This window comes from Somniosus microcephalus, chromosome 28, assembly GCF_052327205.1.
Source record: "Somniosus microcephalus isolate GS21.2 chromosome 28, FLI_Smic_1.0, whole genome shotgun sequence".
Classification (NCBI taxonomy): domain Eukaryota; kingdom Metazoa; phylum Chordata; class Chondrichthyes; order Squaliformes; family Somniosidae; genus Somniosus; species Somniosus microcephalus.
This window is the reverse complement of record NC_141014.1, coordinates 16,022,770-16,038,538: the sequence shown is the minus strand read 5'-3', so window position 1 is coordinate 16,038,538 and position 15,769 is coordinate 16,022,770. Positions and strand designations below refer to the sequence as shown.

At 45.7% G+C, this 15,769-nt stretch overlaps 2 protein-coding genes across 3 annotated transcripts in view; one reads left to right on the top strand and one right to left on the bottom strand.

The window, feature by feature from the left end:
- The window catches only part of st13 (ST13 Hsp70 interacting protein), a 65,428-nt gene extending 53,948 nt beyond the window's left edge, over positions 1 to 11,480 (top strand). For both annotated transcript variants that reach the window (XM_085969515.1, XM_085969514.1), the window contains exons 10-12: positions 5,923 to 5,971; positions 8,234 to 8,349; positions 9,335 to 11,480. In XM_085969515.1, the coding sequence (XP_085825641.1) occupies positions 5,923 to 5,971; positions 8,234 to 8,349; positions 9,335 to 9,463 (294 nt within the window). In that variant the 3' untranslated portion in view covers positions 9,464 to 11,480. The remainder of the gene's footprint in view (positions 1 to 5,922; positions 5,972 to 8,233; positions 8,350 to 9,334) is intronic.
- LOC147098995 (transcription factor AP-4-like) overlaps positions 11,139 to 15,769 on the bottom strand; it is a 40,624-nt gene continuing 35,993 nt past the window's right edge. Inside the window, exon 7 of the mRNA XM_085969516.1 lies at positions 11,139 to 15,480. Coding sequence (XP_085825642.1) covers positions 15,187 to 15,480 — 294 coding nt within the window. The 3' untranslated portion in view covers positions 11,139 to 15,186. The remainder of the gene's footprint in view (positions 15,481 to 15,769) is intronic.

Sequence of the window (15,769 nt, the reverse complement as noted above, 5' to 3'; positions counted from 1 at the left end):
TATCGAGTTCTGGAAGATGACCAGCAATGCATTTACTATTTCTAGGGCCACTTCCTTAAGTACTCTGGGATGTAGATTATCAGGCCCTGGGGATTTATCGGCCTTCAGTCCCATCAATTTTCCTAACACCATTTCCCTACAAATACTGATTTCTTTCAGTTCCACCCTTTCATCAGACCCTATGTTCCCTGGCATCTCTGGGAGGTTATTTGTGTCCTCCTTTGTGAAGACAGAACCAAAATATGTATTTAGTTGGTCTGCCATTTCTTTGTTCCCCATTATAAATTCCCCCGATTCTGACTGCAAGGGACCTACGCTTGACTTCACCAATCTTTTTCTCTTCACATATCTATAAAAGCTTTTACAGTCAGTTTTTATGTTCTCTGCAAGCTTACTCTCATATTCTATTTTCCCTTTCTTAATTAATCCCTTTGTCCTCCTTTGTTGAATCCTAAACTGCTCCCAATCCTCAGGATTATTGCTTTTTCTGGCCAATTTATATGCCCTCTCCTTGGACCTTATGCTATCCCTAATTTCCCTTGTTAGACACTATTAGAAATATGGCTTCATGGTAATACAAGCATCCAAGATTTGGCAGCAATAAAAATGACATGTTGGAAACCTTTTAAGAAGTCTCAGAAATATTATACATGAAAAATCAACGGTAAGTATGTACAGGAAACTTTCGTTTAAACAGAGGTTAAATGTCCGGAACGCTCTATCCACCGGCAAAATTCAGGAGTCGGTTCAGATAAGTTTTTTTACTTTTCGTTGCTTTTTTTCTCCAGTCGTGGCTCTGCAAGCGACTAGCTGAAGCTGTTGCTTAGTTACAGAGACGCTTGCAAGCTGCGCCGACTGTTTTGAAGCTGTTGCTAAGCAACAGGGTTTGTTGCTTCAGACGGAGCTCAGAAGCTCCGTATGTTTTAACATTAGCGCTGGTTTCTCCGGCAGTTTTGATGGGCCGGCACCAGCTCGGTCCCGTCAGTGCCGGATACCAGAAAGTTTCCTGTAAACAGCTCAAGCTTAACTTTGGATTCACTTTTAAACCTTCAGCTTTGCAACACAAAGCCACAGAGCTGTTATTTCTTATATCAACATAGGAAAAGCCTTGGGTTATACAAGTCCCAAATAACACATCATTTAGGCTTGCAAGGCCACCTAAAACTCACTAAGAATACCGACAGGGTTGTCACTAGGTTTACTTAGGGAGCTGGTACCAATATGCCTCTCATGACTAGTACCTTAGCCCAGTGTTTTAGAATTCAAAAATCCTCTCTCCAACCAGAACCCATGTTCGAAAGATCAAAATCTATATTTACTGCTAGATCTTTTTCACGGTGCAAATGGAGATAGTATGAAATTTCACACACATTACACCTGACTGAAATCCTGGTGACAACATTGGTGCAATGTACATCCACACAAGCTAGGTGTAACCATAGGAAATTTTCCCGACACTAGCATACCAATAAGGTGCTATTTACGAGATGAAAATTTACGGCAATGAGGCTACAGGAAACTTTGTGATATCCGTGTTGCCGATCTATCAAAACTGCCGGACATACAAAGTTAATGTTGAAGCATACGGAGGTTTTCATCTCCGTATCTGACAACAAACACTGTTGCTTAGCAACAGCTTCTAAAGAGTCGGCTGCAGCTGCAAGCGTCTCTAGCTGAAGCTGTTGCTATAGCTACAGACCTTGCAGTGGCTGACTGGGGGGGGAAAAAAAAGAACGAGATCTAAAAAAAACTTACAGAAAACGGCTCCTGATTTTTGCCGTTGGATCGAGTATTCCGGACATACAACCTCCGGATAAACCAAAGTTTCCTGTATTTATAAATAAAAATACCAACATTTATAGAACAGAAAATAACCAGAAAGCAGATTTTTAAACTTTAGCAGATAATATAAAAAAGGATCTCTTACTGCCAAGCATCTGCAATAAAACAAAAATACATTCACCAGACGGTCAGAAAGAAAAATACACAACTTATATACAAAACTAGCATATTTAATATAAAAAGTCCAAAACCGTGTCATAAATGAAAAGACGGAGTGGACACCCAACTCTACAGGTAGAGATTGAGGGGTGACCAAAATACTCAGCAAAGGGAGGGGTTTTGGGAAGTGATTTAAATGAAGGAAAAAGAATTGAAGGAAGCCTCAAACCCAACCCAGGAGCTCTGAAGCCAATTCCTGGCCGAGATCCACAAACTTGGCACAGTTCAAAAATCAAACCTGGCAACTTCCTGCTCTGTGTTGCTTAGTACCCCACAGAGTGGGTGGGATGCTCCATCTGAGGATTGTTTTTTTTTTAGATAAATCTTCACAAAATAAATGGAAGTTTGCATTCGGGGTCCAAGACCAAAAGTTGATATTTGGAACCGAGAGCTTGAAGCAAGACCCTGCGTTTATGTAGAGCTTCTCCTCCTCTGCACGACCCGAAACAATTCGCAGCCATTGAATCCCTTCTATTAAAGTGCAGTCACCGTGGCAGCCAATTTACACACAGCAGGAACCCGCAAACAGTGCATGAAGTATACGGCCAGTTAATCTTTGTTTGTGGCTGAGGGACGGATGTTGGCTAGGACACTACAAACTCCCCGCTCTTCAAACGGTGCCGTGGAATCTTTTAGATCCACATGAGCAAGCAGTCTTAATACCTCATCCGAAAGTACTGCGCTGAATTGTCAGCCTAGATTATGTGCTCAAGTCCTGAGTGGGGGTCGAACCTTCTGGCTCGAAGGTGCGAGTGCTACCACCGAGCCCATCGGGCACCTGGTGGGCCGAATTCTACCGCAGCTGTCGTCTTTGTCAGGAGTGACTGGTTTTCTTGTGTAATACATGCTGGGAAGGTCCAATTATTTACCCTTTAGTTGTATTCTCTTGTAATTATGATGATGATGTTCTTACCCCACCAGTGATGCACTTTGAGAGGACTAATGTGGAACGACAGTATACTATAAATGACACGATTTTGAAAAGTGTAGATGAACAGAGAGACCTTGGTGTCCATATACACAAATTCTTAAAGAACATAAGAAATAGGAGTAGGCCATTCGGCCCTTCGCGCCTGCTCCAGTGGTAAGGTGGTTAAAAAGGCATGTGTGTTACTTGGATTTATAAATAGAAGAATAGAATATAAAAGCAAAGGGATCTTGCTAGAACCTTCTAAATCACCGGTTAGGCCTCAGCTGGAGTGTTGTGGACAATTCTGGGCCCCACACTTCAGGAAAGATGTAAAGGCCTTAGGCGGGTTCAGAGGAGGTTTACCAGGATGTTACCAGGGATGAGGGACTTCAGTTATGAGGAGAGGCTGATGTTCTTACCCAAAGACCTAATGGCAGATAAATTGGATCACGATCTGGTCAGCAAACCTACATTTGATGGTAGGAAAGGGGGTTGGCAAGTGGAAGCAGAGACCAACATTCAAAGTGTGGAAGCTTTAAAATGGCAAGAAATAAAAATGCAAAGCAGGGGAGAGAGTTGGTTTAAAACCTGAAATGAATCTTAAAACGTAAGCAGAACATTGGGTGGGCTAGCCTATTGTGAGTTCTTGTTGATGTGTGCCATGTTGTTAAGAAGGTGCTGGGGTAAAGTTCAAAGTGCACTTGCAGCCTCTACTACCTCGCCTCTGCTCGTTCTTTGTGTCCCTTGTTTCTGGATTTATTTTGACCATTTCCCATGGAAAGAATCGAAGTTATTTTAAAATGTGCTCTTGGGTTAACTCTTGCTGTAATGGGACAGCAGGACTGGCGGGTGTGAAGTTTCGGACAGTGTGTTTGATCCAGCGTTCTAAAGACAATGAAAGATCATTTGACATTCCACCGACTATTCACCCTCATTGCTGCTGTGGCAATCCTACTCGTTAGAGTAGAGCAGGGGTCAATGCCAAGTTAGGGTGTTGGATTCCCTTCTAAGGAGCGGGGTTGCCAATTTTGACTCTCATCTGGCACTGCAGTTTCTTGAGTTTATTTTAAAAAAGACATTAAAAGGCAAACTAGATTTTGGAAACTGGATGCCTCACGGGCAGTCGGGTAACAAAAACAAAAGAGAGATGGTTTTGTCTAGGACTGCAGTCAGAATGTGGAGGGAGTATGTTCTTCAAGAAAGGTGCTGAGGCGAGACTTGATTGAGGTGTATAAAATTATGAGGGGCCTAGATAGAGTGGACAGGAAGAACCTATTTCCCTTAGCAGAGAGGTCAATAACCAGGGGGCATAGATTTAAAGTGATTGGTAGAAGGATTAGAGGGGAGTTGAGGAGAAATCTTTTCACCCAGAGGGTGGTGAGGGTCTGGAACTCACTGCCTGAAAGGGTGGTAGAGGCAGAAACCCTCATCACATTTAAAAAGTACTTGGATATGCACTTAAAGTGTCGTAACCTACAGGGCTACGGACCAAGAGCTGGAAAGTGGGATTAGGCTGGATACAGGAAACTTTCTGATATCCGGCACTGACGGGACCGAGCTGGTGCCGTACCATCAAAAGTGCCGGACATACCAGCGTTAATGTTGAAACATACGGAACTGAAAAGCTCCGTGTGAATCAACAAACCCTGTTGCTTAGCAACAGCTTCAAAACAGTTGGCTGCAGCTGCAAGCGTCTCTAGCTGAAGCTGTTGCTATAGCTACAGACCTTGCAGTGCCTGACTGGGGGGGAAAAAAAGCAACGAGAACTAAAAAAAAACTTATAGAAAACGGCTCCTGATTTTTGCCGTTAGATCGAGTATTCCGGACATACAACCTCCGGATAAACCAAAGTTTCCTGTAGCTCTTTTTCAGCCGATACAAACACGATGGGCCAAATGGCCTCCTTATGTGCTGTAAATTTCTATGATTCTACAGCTCACCAAAGTGGGATAGTGTAGCATGTTTGTTATTTTTATTTCATTACATGAAGCCAAGTTGTATTGAACTAAGTGACACTGACCATACGTATGGATCTGTATGTTTCACCTCGCTGAGTAAAACCGCACATGATTTGAACCAAACTTTACCTTATCGCGTGTGAACTTGGCCCACCTTTGGAGAGATCAAGAGATATGTGTGTGAAAGACGTGAATATCCGGTTCATGTTGTTCAGATTGCATGGGGATGCTACCATTGCATTGCTGGTCATGATATCGTACAATTAGTTCTAGGACAGTGATGAGAGACTCCGATTGCTCAAGGGAGTGACCGACATCACTAAACCCTAGAAGGTATCTATGGTAGTCCGGTGACGGCGACCCTAGACAGTAACTGTCAGTAATGGAGCGTCTAGATGGCAATGAGGAACTGGAGCTGTTTTTTGTTTATATATCCTCTTGTACTGGTAATGTTTACTAGACCCAGTATGATGTTAACTAGACTCCGATTTGGTGACTGGCATTTGAAAAGCTGGTACAGGAAACTTTCTGGTATCCCACACTGACGGGACTGAGCTGGTGCCGGTCGATCAACACTGCCGGAGAAACGAGCGCTAATGTTAAAACATACGGAGCTTCTGAGCTCCGTCTGAAGCAACAAACCCTGTTGCTTAGCAACAGCTTCAAAACAGTCGGCGCAGCTTGCAAGCGTCTCTGTAGCTAAGCAACAGCTTCAGCTAGACGCTTGCAGAGCCACAACTGGAGGAAAAAAAGCAACGAAAAGTAAAAAAACTTATCTGAACAGACTCCTGAATTTTGCCGGTGGATAGAGCGTTCCGGACATTTAACCTCCGTTTAAACGAAAGTTTCCTGTATCTGAAACATTCGAGACATGTGTAGCCAACAAAATAATTGGCATCAAAGATTCTGAACGGAGGGCATAGACTCCAAGGGGATCTCCGTGGTCTGGTTAAGCTGCTTTTAGCATGTGTGGTGGCCACTCTGAGCGAATGTTTGATTTCCAGTCTTTGTAGCCTGTTTGTGCTCCAGTGACCTCTGTTGCCCTTGTTTCAGGAGGAAGAGGCTCGGCGTCCAGGAGCAGCTGGATTCGGTGGTTTCCCAGGTTAGTTTTTCTGTGGTTTTCTTTGGTTTTCTAGAAAGCGAGCACAATGGTGAACATCTCCACTCGTTGGGGACTGCTATCTAAGGCAGCTGCGAAGGACACGGCACCTGACCAAGGACCTACCTCACACTGCCCAGCTCGGCAAGTCCTTCCAGCCTTGAGTATATCTGACCTCCACATTTTGGCAAAACAAATTGGGTCAACAAAATGGGGGCGGCATATTCCCATTACTGGAAGTGAAGTACTTTGCACTTCTTTATCGAGGTTCCCTGGGTGACTGAATTCTTTTTCAGGGTTCCCTGGGTGATGAGATGCCTTGTGCACCCAGTGGGTGCTGCGTGGAAATTGCTCTGATTTCTCCCAGTTTTAGCCTCCATTCTAACCTTCGTTTATGTTGATGTTTAATTTCAGTTTGAGTTGTTGACCCACCCTGGGAATATTAGTGGTGTTGCCCCTTTAAGAGTGCTTGCCTGGCTCTATGCTATTACCAGCTGCTCTCCCAATAGACCCTCCCCAAGTCAGACTAAGGGTCCTCCTACTCTGCCAGCAATGTGAACACTGCTGGTGTGGCATTTAAAAAAAGTTATCTTTTGTGTTTTTCACCTCCCCCTCATTTGAAGGTGCTGACTCTTGCTGGGCTACCGTTTCCCGGGCACCGGCAACATTCCAATTACTCGCCAGAATTGGCTGTTTTTCATTGTCGTCCTAGACAACAAAGGTCAGCAGGCTGTTCAACAACAGAGTGTCACATCCATGTCTGATCCTGTTCTCGTCCAGTGTAGCCATACACGCACTCTGCAGCAGAGGTCCGTGGATTAGGCCAGGGGAGGCTAAGGCCAACCATAGTGCTGCTACTGCTGCCCCAGTTAAGATCCGCTAACTCAGCACAGACCGTTTATTTCCCAAGTCGGCTCGACTTGTGCCTTGTGAGTGAGGCGAGCAGTGAGTGTAGAATTATGGGCAGTTTTGTGCCAGCAGTTGGAGAAGACTTCCAATTAGTCTAGACTGAATTTGAACCCAGGACAGTGTGCGAACCCAGGACAGTGTGCGAACCCAGGACAGTGTGCGAACCCAGGACAGTGTGCGAACCCAGCTGTTTACAGATGATCATGCCAAACAAGATGATGCTGAATTTGATCCTTCGTTGTAGACCCAGTTCTATAGAGCTGTAGATTTGGCTGCATTTTGAATTGAAACACTGACTCTATTCCAGTGCACTCCGAGCTGTGTAATAGTTAAATGGTCTCTTTGAGCTTGTGTAAACCAATGTCTTTGAGTTGTCCACTTGTCTCCTGTATTGTAGCTTTCCATTTACATCTGTTCAATTAGAGCTCTGTTCCATCAACCATGGAGAGAGCTCACTGTATCTATACAAATCCATGGAGAGAGCTCACTGTATCTATACAGGTCCATGGAGAGAGCTCACTGTATCTATACAGATCCATGGAGAGAGCTCACTGTATCTATACAGGTCCATGGAGAGAGCTCACTGTATCTGTACAGGTCCATGGAGAGAGCTCACTGTATACAGGTCCATGGAGAGAGCTCACTGTATCTATACAGGTCCATGGAGAGAGCTCACTGTATCTATACAGGTCCATGGAGAGAGCTCACTGTATCTATACAGGTCCATGGAGAGAGCTCACTGTATCTATACAGGTCCATGGAGAGAGCTCACTGTATCTATACAGGTCCATGGAGAGAGCTCATTGTATCTATACAGGTCCATGGAGAGAGCTCACTGTATCTATACAGGTCCATGGAGAGAGCTCACTGTATCTATACAGATCCATGGAGAGAGCTCACTGTATCTGTACAGGTCCATGGAGAGAGCTCACTGTATACAGGTCCATGGAGAGAGCTCACTGTATCTATACAGGTCCATGGAGAGAGCTCACTGTATCTATACAGGTCCATGGAGAGAGCTCACTGTATCTATACAGGTCCATGGAGAGAGCTCACTGTATCTATACAGGTCCATGGAGAGAGCTCACTGTATCTATACAGGTCCATGGAGAGAGCTCACTGTATCTATACAGGTCCATGGAGAGAGCTCATTGTATCTATACAGGTCCATGGAGAGAGCTCACTGTATCTATACAGGTCCATGGAGAGAGCTCATTGTATCTATACAGGTCCATGGAGAGAGCTCACTGTATCTATACAGGTCCATGGAGCGCATTGTATCTACACAGGTCCATAATTTCCTCGTCCTTGAATTCAGCTTCACCCTTAATTACATTGTGATTTTCCTATCTTTAGGTGGTCCTGGTGGTTTTCCAGGAGGAATGCCTGGGATGGGAGGAATGCCTGGGATGGGAGGCATGCCTGGTCTAAATGATCTACTTGGTGACCCGGAGGTGCTTGCAGCTATGCAGGTAAACTGTAATAATAATTGTCACTATTACATTAAGATCTCGCTATACAATCCTGTATACAGTCGCTCCTCACTAAGACACTGGAAACTACCAACCCAAGGTCACCACTGTGATGGTGGGTAGTAGAGGAATTGGATTTGAATCCTGTTACTTGAGCCCTTGTGGTCTCTGACCTGAATGCTGCCAGATCACTATATATCCCAGAGTTCAAATTGTTGACCTGGCTCACTGCAAGATGTAAATAGAGAGCCCTTCATAATTGTGGAATGTGAATACCCAGCTCAGAAAACTGCTTTTGGTTGACTTCTGTTGCAGAGCATCAGGATTTGTGTTTTGTGTTGGTGTTTCCCTCACTTAGCACATTCATGAAGGTACTTGTTCTCTCTTCCCTCCCTCTCCAACTGGCAGAAAGGGGAAGCTTGAAGTCCGACCAGCTGCCCTGCACCATTTCCTATTGTCTTGTTACAGGCCAAGGAACAGCACTTGGATGGGAAACGGGGAGGAATGTTTTCGCTGCCCCTTGCCCTTCCTGTTCTGAAGGTGACGACTCGTGCTAGACTGCACCTCCCCAGGCAGTCCCTTTAGCTGTAATGCCTCCCTAAGTGGCCATTTTCATATGACTTTGGACAGAGAGTGTTGGCTATGGCTGGGGGGGTGACGAGGAGAATTGAACCATTGCCCAATATTATCCGCGTGCCCCTTTTGAGGGGTAGGTAGCCCCTGCATAGTGATCTGCGGTAGGAGCCCAGAATGATTGCTAACCTGGGCTTTGAGGCCACTTCTGATCCTCACAGTGCCTCACAGAAATCTGTTAACTCGCCACAGCTGTGGAAGCAAACCTGGGACCATGCTCCTGTTGCATTCCTCATTCGGCCTCAGGAAGCTGGAAGAAGAGATTTTTCATACAGTCAGCCTTAAACCTCGTGCATGTGATTTGGCATTTCTCGTGCGTTCAAGCATTATTTTGATTTGCTTTTCTCTGCAGGATCCTGAGATCATGGCAGCATTCCAGGATGTGGCCCAGAACCCAGCCAACATCTCCAAATACCAGAACAACCCCAAGGTGATGAACTTCGTGGGAAAGCTCTCGTCTAAATTTGGTGCCAAGCCGTGAAGAGGCTGATCACTGGATGTTCCAAATAAAATCCTAATTAGAACCCCTGCCCGCCCCGTGCACTACTCCTGTACTTGTATCTATAAAGCTCCCAATGTTCAGAGTAGACTGCTATATTTTTGAGTCTTTTTTCTTAAAAATTTGATTTTTTGGGGGGGGAATTAAACAGTAAAAGAAAATGTTGCCGTTGCACAGAAAATGTCATGCTGCTTATTGTCTGCAGTGACCCAGGTCTGGGATCAGGTTGTGTCACCAACACTCGAAGGCTGTGATGCTTGAGCCTTTTCACCAACAAACTCCGGGGGGGGGGGGGCATTTAATTCCTTTTTTTGCTATTTTGGCACCCCGATTAATGCTAAAATAAATGGACTAAAATTTGCAGAGCGGAGAGTTTAATGCAAACACGTTGACCGGTTTAAAAAGTACCACAGGAAGCAAATTAAACCTGTGTGTGTGTTCTGCAGAGTCGAGACCTTGATGTGTTTCTAACCTATCATTGGCATTGTGTAAGCAGGCAGTTTCTATTGTGGCATGGGACCAGCGGACATTTGTTGCACCTATTTTATATCTTAAAAATGCGATTGACACTGGTGCCATTGTAGATAACAATGGTGTCATACCGTAGAGAAGATTTGTTCCCTAGTCTGCTGTGTCAGCTAATCTCAGTAAGGAGACACACTGGGGTGCTATAGGTGCCCTTGGACTAATATAGGTGAGAAATCAGCTCCTCACTCGCCAGGGTTTTCTACTGCAGTGCCTGCACGTGTGGATATTGAGTAGGAACAGAATCTGGCTAGACTTTTCACTGTCTTAGCTGAGCTCGCACATTAAAAGTGACCCCACTTGGGAGATGTACCAGGGGGCTGTGAATGCCTGTAGCAGTGCAGCCAAGGATAAGTCAGTGTCTACTTGAAAATACTACGGTTTCTCATAGTTCGATGCCACAGGGTGGGGGGCTAAAGTTGGGCATTCCCCATAGGAAGTGAATGAGCATTCCGTCTGAGGGGGGCACTTTTATTGCACATCCTGCCCAATACAGGAAGGCCTGGACTGCACTTACTCATCTCTTCCGGGCTGTTTAGTGGTATGGGCAGAAGCTCATTCTCTGCTTGGTTGGAGCAAGTTAAACGCTTAGTCTCTGTCACCCACCATGTAAAATTGGAACACCCTGTGTAGAATCATAGGCACGGCTATTTGAGGTTACTAATAGGCTAACAGGTTCTCAAATCTCAGATTACAAGTATTTCTCTTTCTCCCCAGTAACAGTCAATTCCTTTTGAAAAGGAGGTAGATGAATATCTGGGTAAAGATAAGTATGGCTGTAAATATCAAGCATGCGAGCTCTGGTTATTCTGACACAGTGTGTTCATTGGCCTCCTTCAGAAGATTACATTCTGCTGATTGCATGGTGGTGCTGAGTGTATATGATCTACAACAAGCCAATCTTAATTAGACTTTTTCCTAGAGCAGTTTCTTATGAACATTAACTTTATACTTGCATCGTTTTCTGCAGGTTTATAAACCATCAACACTACCCGTTTGAGGTTTTTTTTGGGGGGGGTAGGGTGGAGGTGAAGGGCAGAAGGAAGAGCAGGTGGACAATTTTAACATTTGTGTGGGAGAAATTAAGACCCCAATAAGCCATTGGTGAGGGGGTAGCCCCTTGTTGACTACATTAAGTACTCTGCCCTTTTATCCTTCTCTTCCCTGTCTCCAGGACAAAATGGTGTCTTGTAATACCATCGAAATACATTGGGTTACTGAAGCACTTGGTGTAACCCTTCAGCTGTGTGAACTAGCAGTTTCTAAAGTCTGAGTGACAAACAGTTTCTAAAGTCTGAGTGACACAGTTTCAAGCCTGTGATCACATGGACTGAGTGGGGTGAAATTGTTCTTTTTCCTTTCTTTCCTCCCCATACCCTACCTCACCGCACCCCTCTGAACTGCATGCGTTAACATTGAGGCTGAATTCAGGGAACAAAATAAAATTGGGAACTTCCCGTGGCTCAAACTTGAAGATCGTCTTCCTCTTTCCACTTTTGCCTGTGAGATTACTTTCCCGACTTAGCTGAGAAAATAGAATGCCCAGAACAGTTCCCTCTCTTCCAAAAAAAAAACACTCGACAGAACCCAAAGTGCAATGAAATATCGCTTTCTATTTAAAAAAAATAGTTGGTAGTGCTTTAATGTCACCAGTTACTTTTCTGCACAGATGTGTTGTCCAAACATACAGCAATGAAGAATGTCCCCAGTCGCCAAGATGCTCAGAGAATATATAGCCATCAACTAAGCAGGAAAGCTGTAGTATCCCATGATGTACAGCATCCCTCATACCATCTCTGGGAGTGCTTTTCACCCTAGGCACCAGTGAAGCCATTGTTTTTCTCCACCCTGAGCATTGATGCCACATTAAGCTGCACAGTTCTGCTGGCATTTTGGTAACACTTTTTTTCATTTGTTTCCCCACTGCCAATTAATGCCCTGGCTCAGCTTAGGGAGTGAGAGAATCTATACCCAGACTGTCATCAACATTACAAATCATCAAGGGAGGTGCATTTTGGTGGTGTAGCATTGGGTGCTTCATTGCAAACCACGCCCCTTCAGTCGGTCTAATGTTCCATGGCCGTGACTCACCCTCTGGTACCAAGTGTCCAATATTCACATGAGCTTGGACAGGTAATGCTGCCAGGCTCTTTACAGAAAGTAAGTCCGTGCCAACAAGTTAGTAGCAGAAGTACATCGCAGTCCAGCTCTGCGCCCCCCCCCCCTCTCGCTCGACATTCTTCAATGCAGCAAGAATACAACAGATGTTCTGCTCCCTAACCCACCCATCACCGGCCTAAATGGAGATCAAAGCTGGGACATATCCCGTCTGTTTCCACTGGAAATTAGCAAAAGTAGATTTAAAATGTCCTTTCTCAAAGAGCGATGAAAGAAAAATGGTCAGGCTGATTTATCCAGGCAAAAATCTTGGATGCTGTGATGGGCGATTTGGGTAGAGGGACATGCTGGGAGGGATTAAATGGCCTTTTTCTTATCCTTCTACTCACAATTTCAACCTTGCACGTGTGGGTGGCCAGTTGGCCACAAGCCTGTGACAGTGACTCCCACTACAGCTGTGGCAGTATGGGGTTGAGACAAGACGCTGAATACTTCTCCACCAGGAGGATGGCAGGAAAGAGGGGGGGAAAAAATGGGGCCACAAAATCACCTTGGTCACTTGCACAACTCCGCCTGGGCAGCTACAGAGGGATATAAGCAACTCACCCAACCACTCCACGAGGCAATACGCACCAAAACCAAAAAAAAGCAGGGACTTGATAAAAGAATGTAAGAAATAGGAGCAGGAATAGGTCATACGGCCTCTTGAGCCTGCTCCATCATTCAATAAGCTCATGGCTGATGTAACTCGGCTCCACTTTCCAGCCCTGTCCCTTGATTCCGTTAGTGTCCAAAGAAGCATTGCTACTTTTCTCTCATCCTGAAGTCATGGACTCCTGCCTGGGATACAGTTCCCATGGCTGTACCTCATTCAAGCCAGGTGAGCTTGGACAGTATTTCCACGATACTGGACCGAGGGGAAAAGGGGGTGACAACCCAGCCAAGCCCAACCTGCCTCCCCCATCCAGTGTCCAGACACGGGCACTTTGCAGAAGAGGTGACGGGGCAGCCAGCAGGAGCAAGAAACTTCAGCTGATTTTTCCACTCCTTGTACGCACACCCGCAAATCCAGCCCCACTAGCTCAGCACAAACCCGTGATCCACCATGGGGCGGGCCTTCTTGGTCCATACAACTCAAATATCATTCAGGTTGGCGCCTTTACCAATCTCTTAAAAATACACGAACCATCAGTTTACAGATCTAATCGAATTTTCAAAAAAGCCACACAAGTCAATCTCGTGCACAAAGCATTAAGCACAGACTGTCTAAAAGGTATACTGCAGTTCGAAGTGCGAAATATTTAGGAAAATAAACAAATAACCTTTAGAAACTCAATGTAAGTGCTCTAAAAACACATTTTATACAACGCCCTCCCCCCACCCTACACTCCCTCCCTCCCCCAAACAATGCACAGATCGGAGCAGCGCTGCATGGACCAGATTTTAGCCATGGGCTCCTACAGTCCCAACGACCCGAGCTTGTTCTGCCACAGAATACATCGACGACAATTTCATTCTGCGGCTTGTAAAAGACAACTCAAATCGGCACCCAAAATAACGACGTCAGATTCTTTTAAAAATCATCCCATGAACATTTTTTTTAAAAAAGTGTATATGTAAAAAGGCATCATCACCACCAATAAAACCTTACATCACACCCTGTAGTGACTGCACTATGCATTCCATACACCATGCAGCAGTTAGTCAACCCAAGTAGCTGCTGGAAAAAAATATGGTCTGCAGGAAAGCAGGGTCTGTGCAAACTTCCCAAATCAGTTAATCGGCTGCAACCTTTGAAGTGATATTTGTAACAGCTTAATCTCAGACTGTCCCTTTCCAGTCCAGATATGGAGCATCCTAGAAGGTACTGAGTCACTCATGTGTTTCACCAATAACGAGATATTTTCCAAATGTTTTGTGTGAAGTGAATGGGTTTGAAATGCTGATCATTTCAGTGCTGGTCATCTTTATAACATCCCTCCCCCCCCACCCCTCAATTCAACTGGTCCATTAGAGGAAGCACGGTATACACCACCTAAGTGATGGTTAAGAGGTGCCGTTGGGAGTTCTCCCAATCACACAACTCTGTAAATGCGTTACTTGGTGTGGTGCCAAGCCATATAGGCCAGAAGGACCCAGTGCAAAGTTGCTCTGAGGTATCCGGTGTGCTGCTACAATGGGTCTCCTGGGATAGAGCGGGAATAAAATAAATCAGCCGGGGCTCCTTGCTCCCAATCGCTGTTCAGTAACCTTTGTTGGAAAGTGGACAAGGGCAGCATCAGACTCCGCACGATGCTCCCCACAGTCGAACAGCCCACCAACACTCATTATCAAGGCACATACATGATAACAGCTTCTCAGGGCAAGGGTATGGGGCGCACAGTTGGCACTAGGTGAACAGTGCCGCAGGATGAGGCATCGCTTTCAGGAAGTGGGGCAAAAAAAAAGTTGACAACCGCCTTTCACTAGATCATCATAGAAACAGACACCCCGACATTCTCAAGCTAGGTCTCGGAGTCGCACTGACCTTCTTTGCATGAAGTCGTTGTAAGACACATTTGCCCTCAATATTGCCTTGTTTTAAAATGAACTTATTTTGAATTGCGAAGCATCAGTGGGTTGTTTATCCACAAGTTGCTTTTTTTTTAAAAAAACTACATCTAAATGGCGATTAAAGTGTCACAGAATCGCGTGGTTACTAAATCAAGTTAAGCGAAAGATGTCAGATTTACCCCTGGGTGTTGGGAAGTTCTAAAAAAAATCAACCAATGCGCTGAGATTTGCCAATAGATCCACTGACGGTGGAAATCCAGGCCACGAAACATCTCGCGTGCAAATTTACAGCAAATCAGAACCAGCCGACAATAGTCAAGCCTCTCCACTTCACCCACACGGGGCTGCGACCAGAGTACCTTCGAGGCTGCTCTCACTTTGGAAGGACAGGAAGGGGTTAGTTTGGGAGGAATGCCACTCAAAAAAGTTCCCTTAATCTCAAACCCTATAGACTGGCCGCAAAGTCCGCCGTTCCCTCAGTGCACATCGACACGGCTCTGCAGTCTCATTCAGAGGATGCCGGTCCCAGGCACCAGCACCGAGGGAACGGGCTCCACCTCCACTTTGGGCCTCCTCAGCGCCGCCAGCATCTCCCTCCGATCAGCGTCTTGGCTTTCAGTCTCCGCCTCGCTGAAGGAGCTCTTGATGATCAGCGGCGAGGCAGTCAGCAGCCCGTGCCACTCCCTCTCTTCCTTGACGCCCTCCTGCATCCCCTCAAGGCTCAGGAAAGTTGCCGTCTGTTTCTCCACTCCCTCTGGGTCCTCTTTGATGCCTTGCTCCGTGGCTTCAATGTGCTGAATGGCCTTAAAGGAAAAGACATGTTCAGGTGACTGGGCCATGGCACACAAATAAATCACTTAAATATTGAGCGGATTCTTCCCCCACCCCCCCCCCTCCCCAAAATATGCTACATATGTCACCTTCAATAACCCCCTTTAAAACATGGGTCCAGTCCCATCGCCCACCCCCAAGGCTTGCTGAGTAAATGCAATGCCTGCTGTTGACAAGCAGGGCCCCTGGTCTGTGCTGATCTCAGTCGGGCAGTGCTGGGGCACCACAGCTGGCCTCTGTCCTAATGTTAGGAGAGAGGGA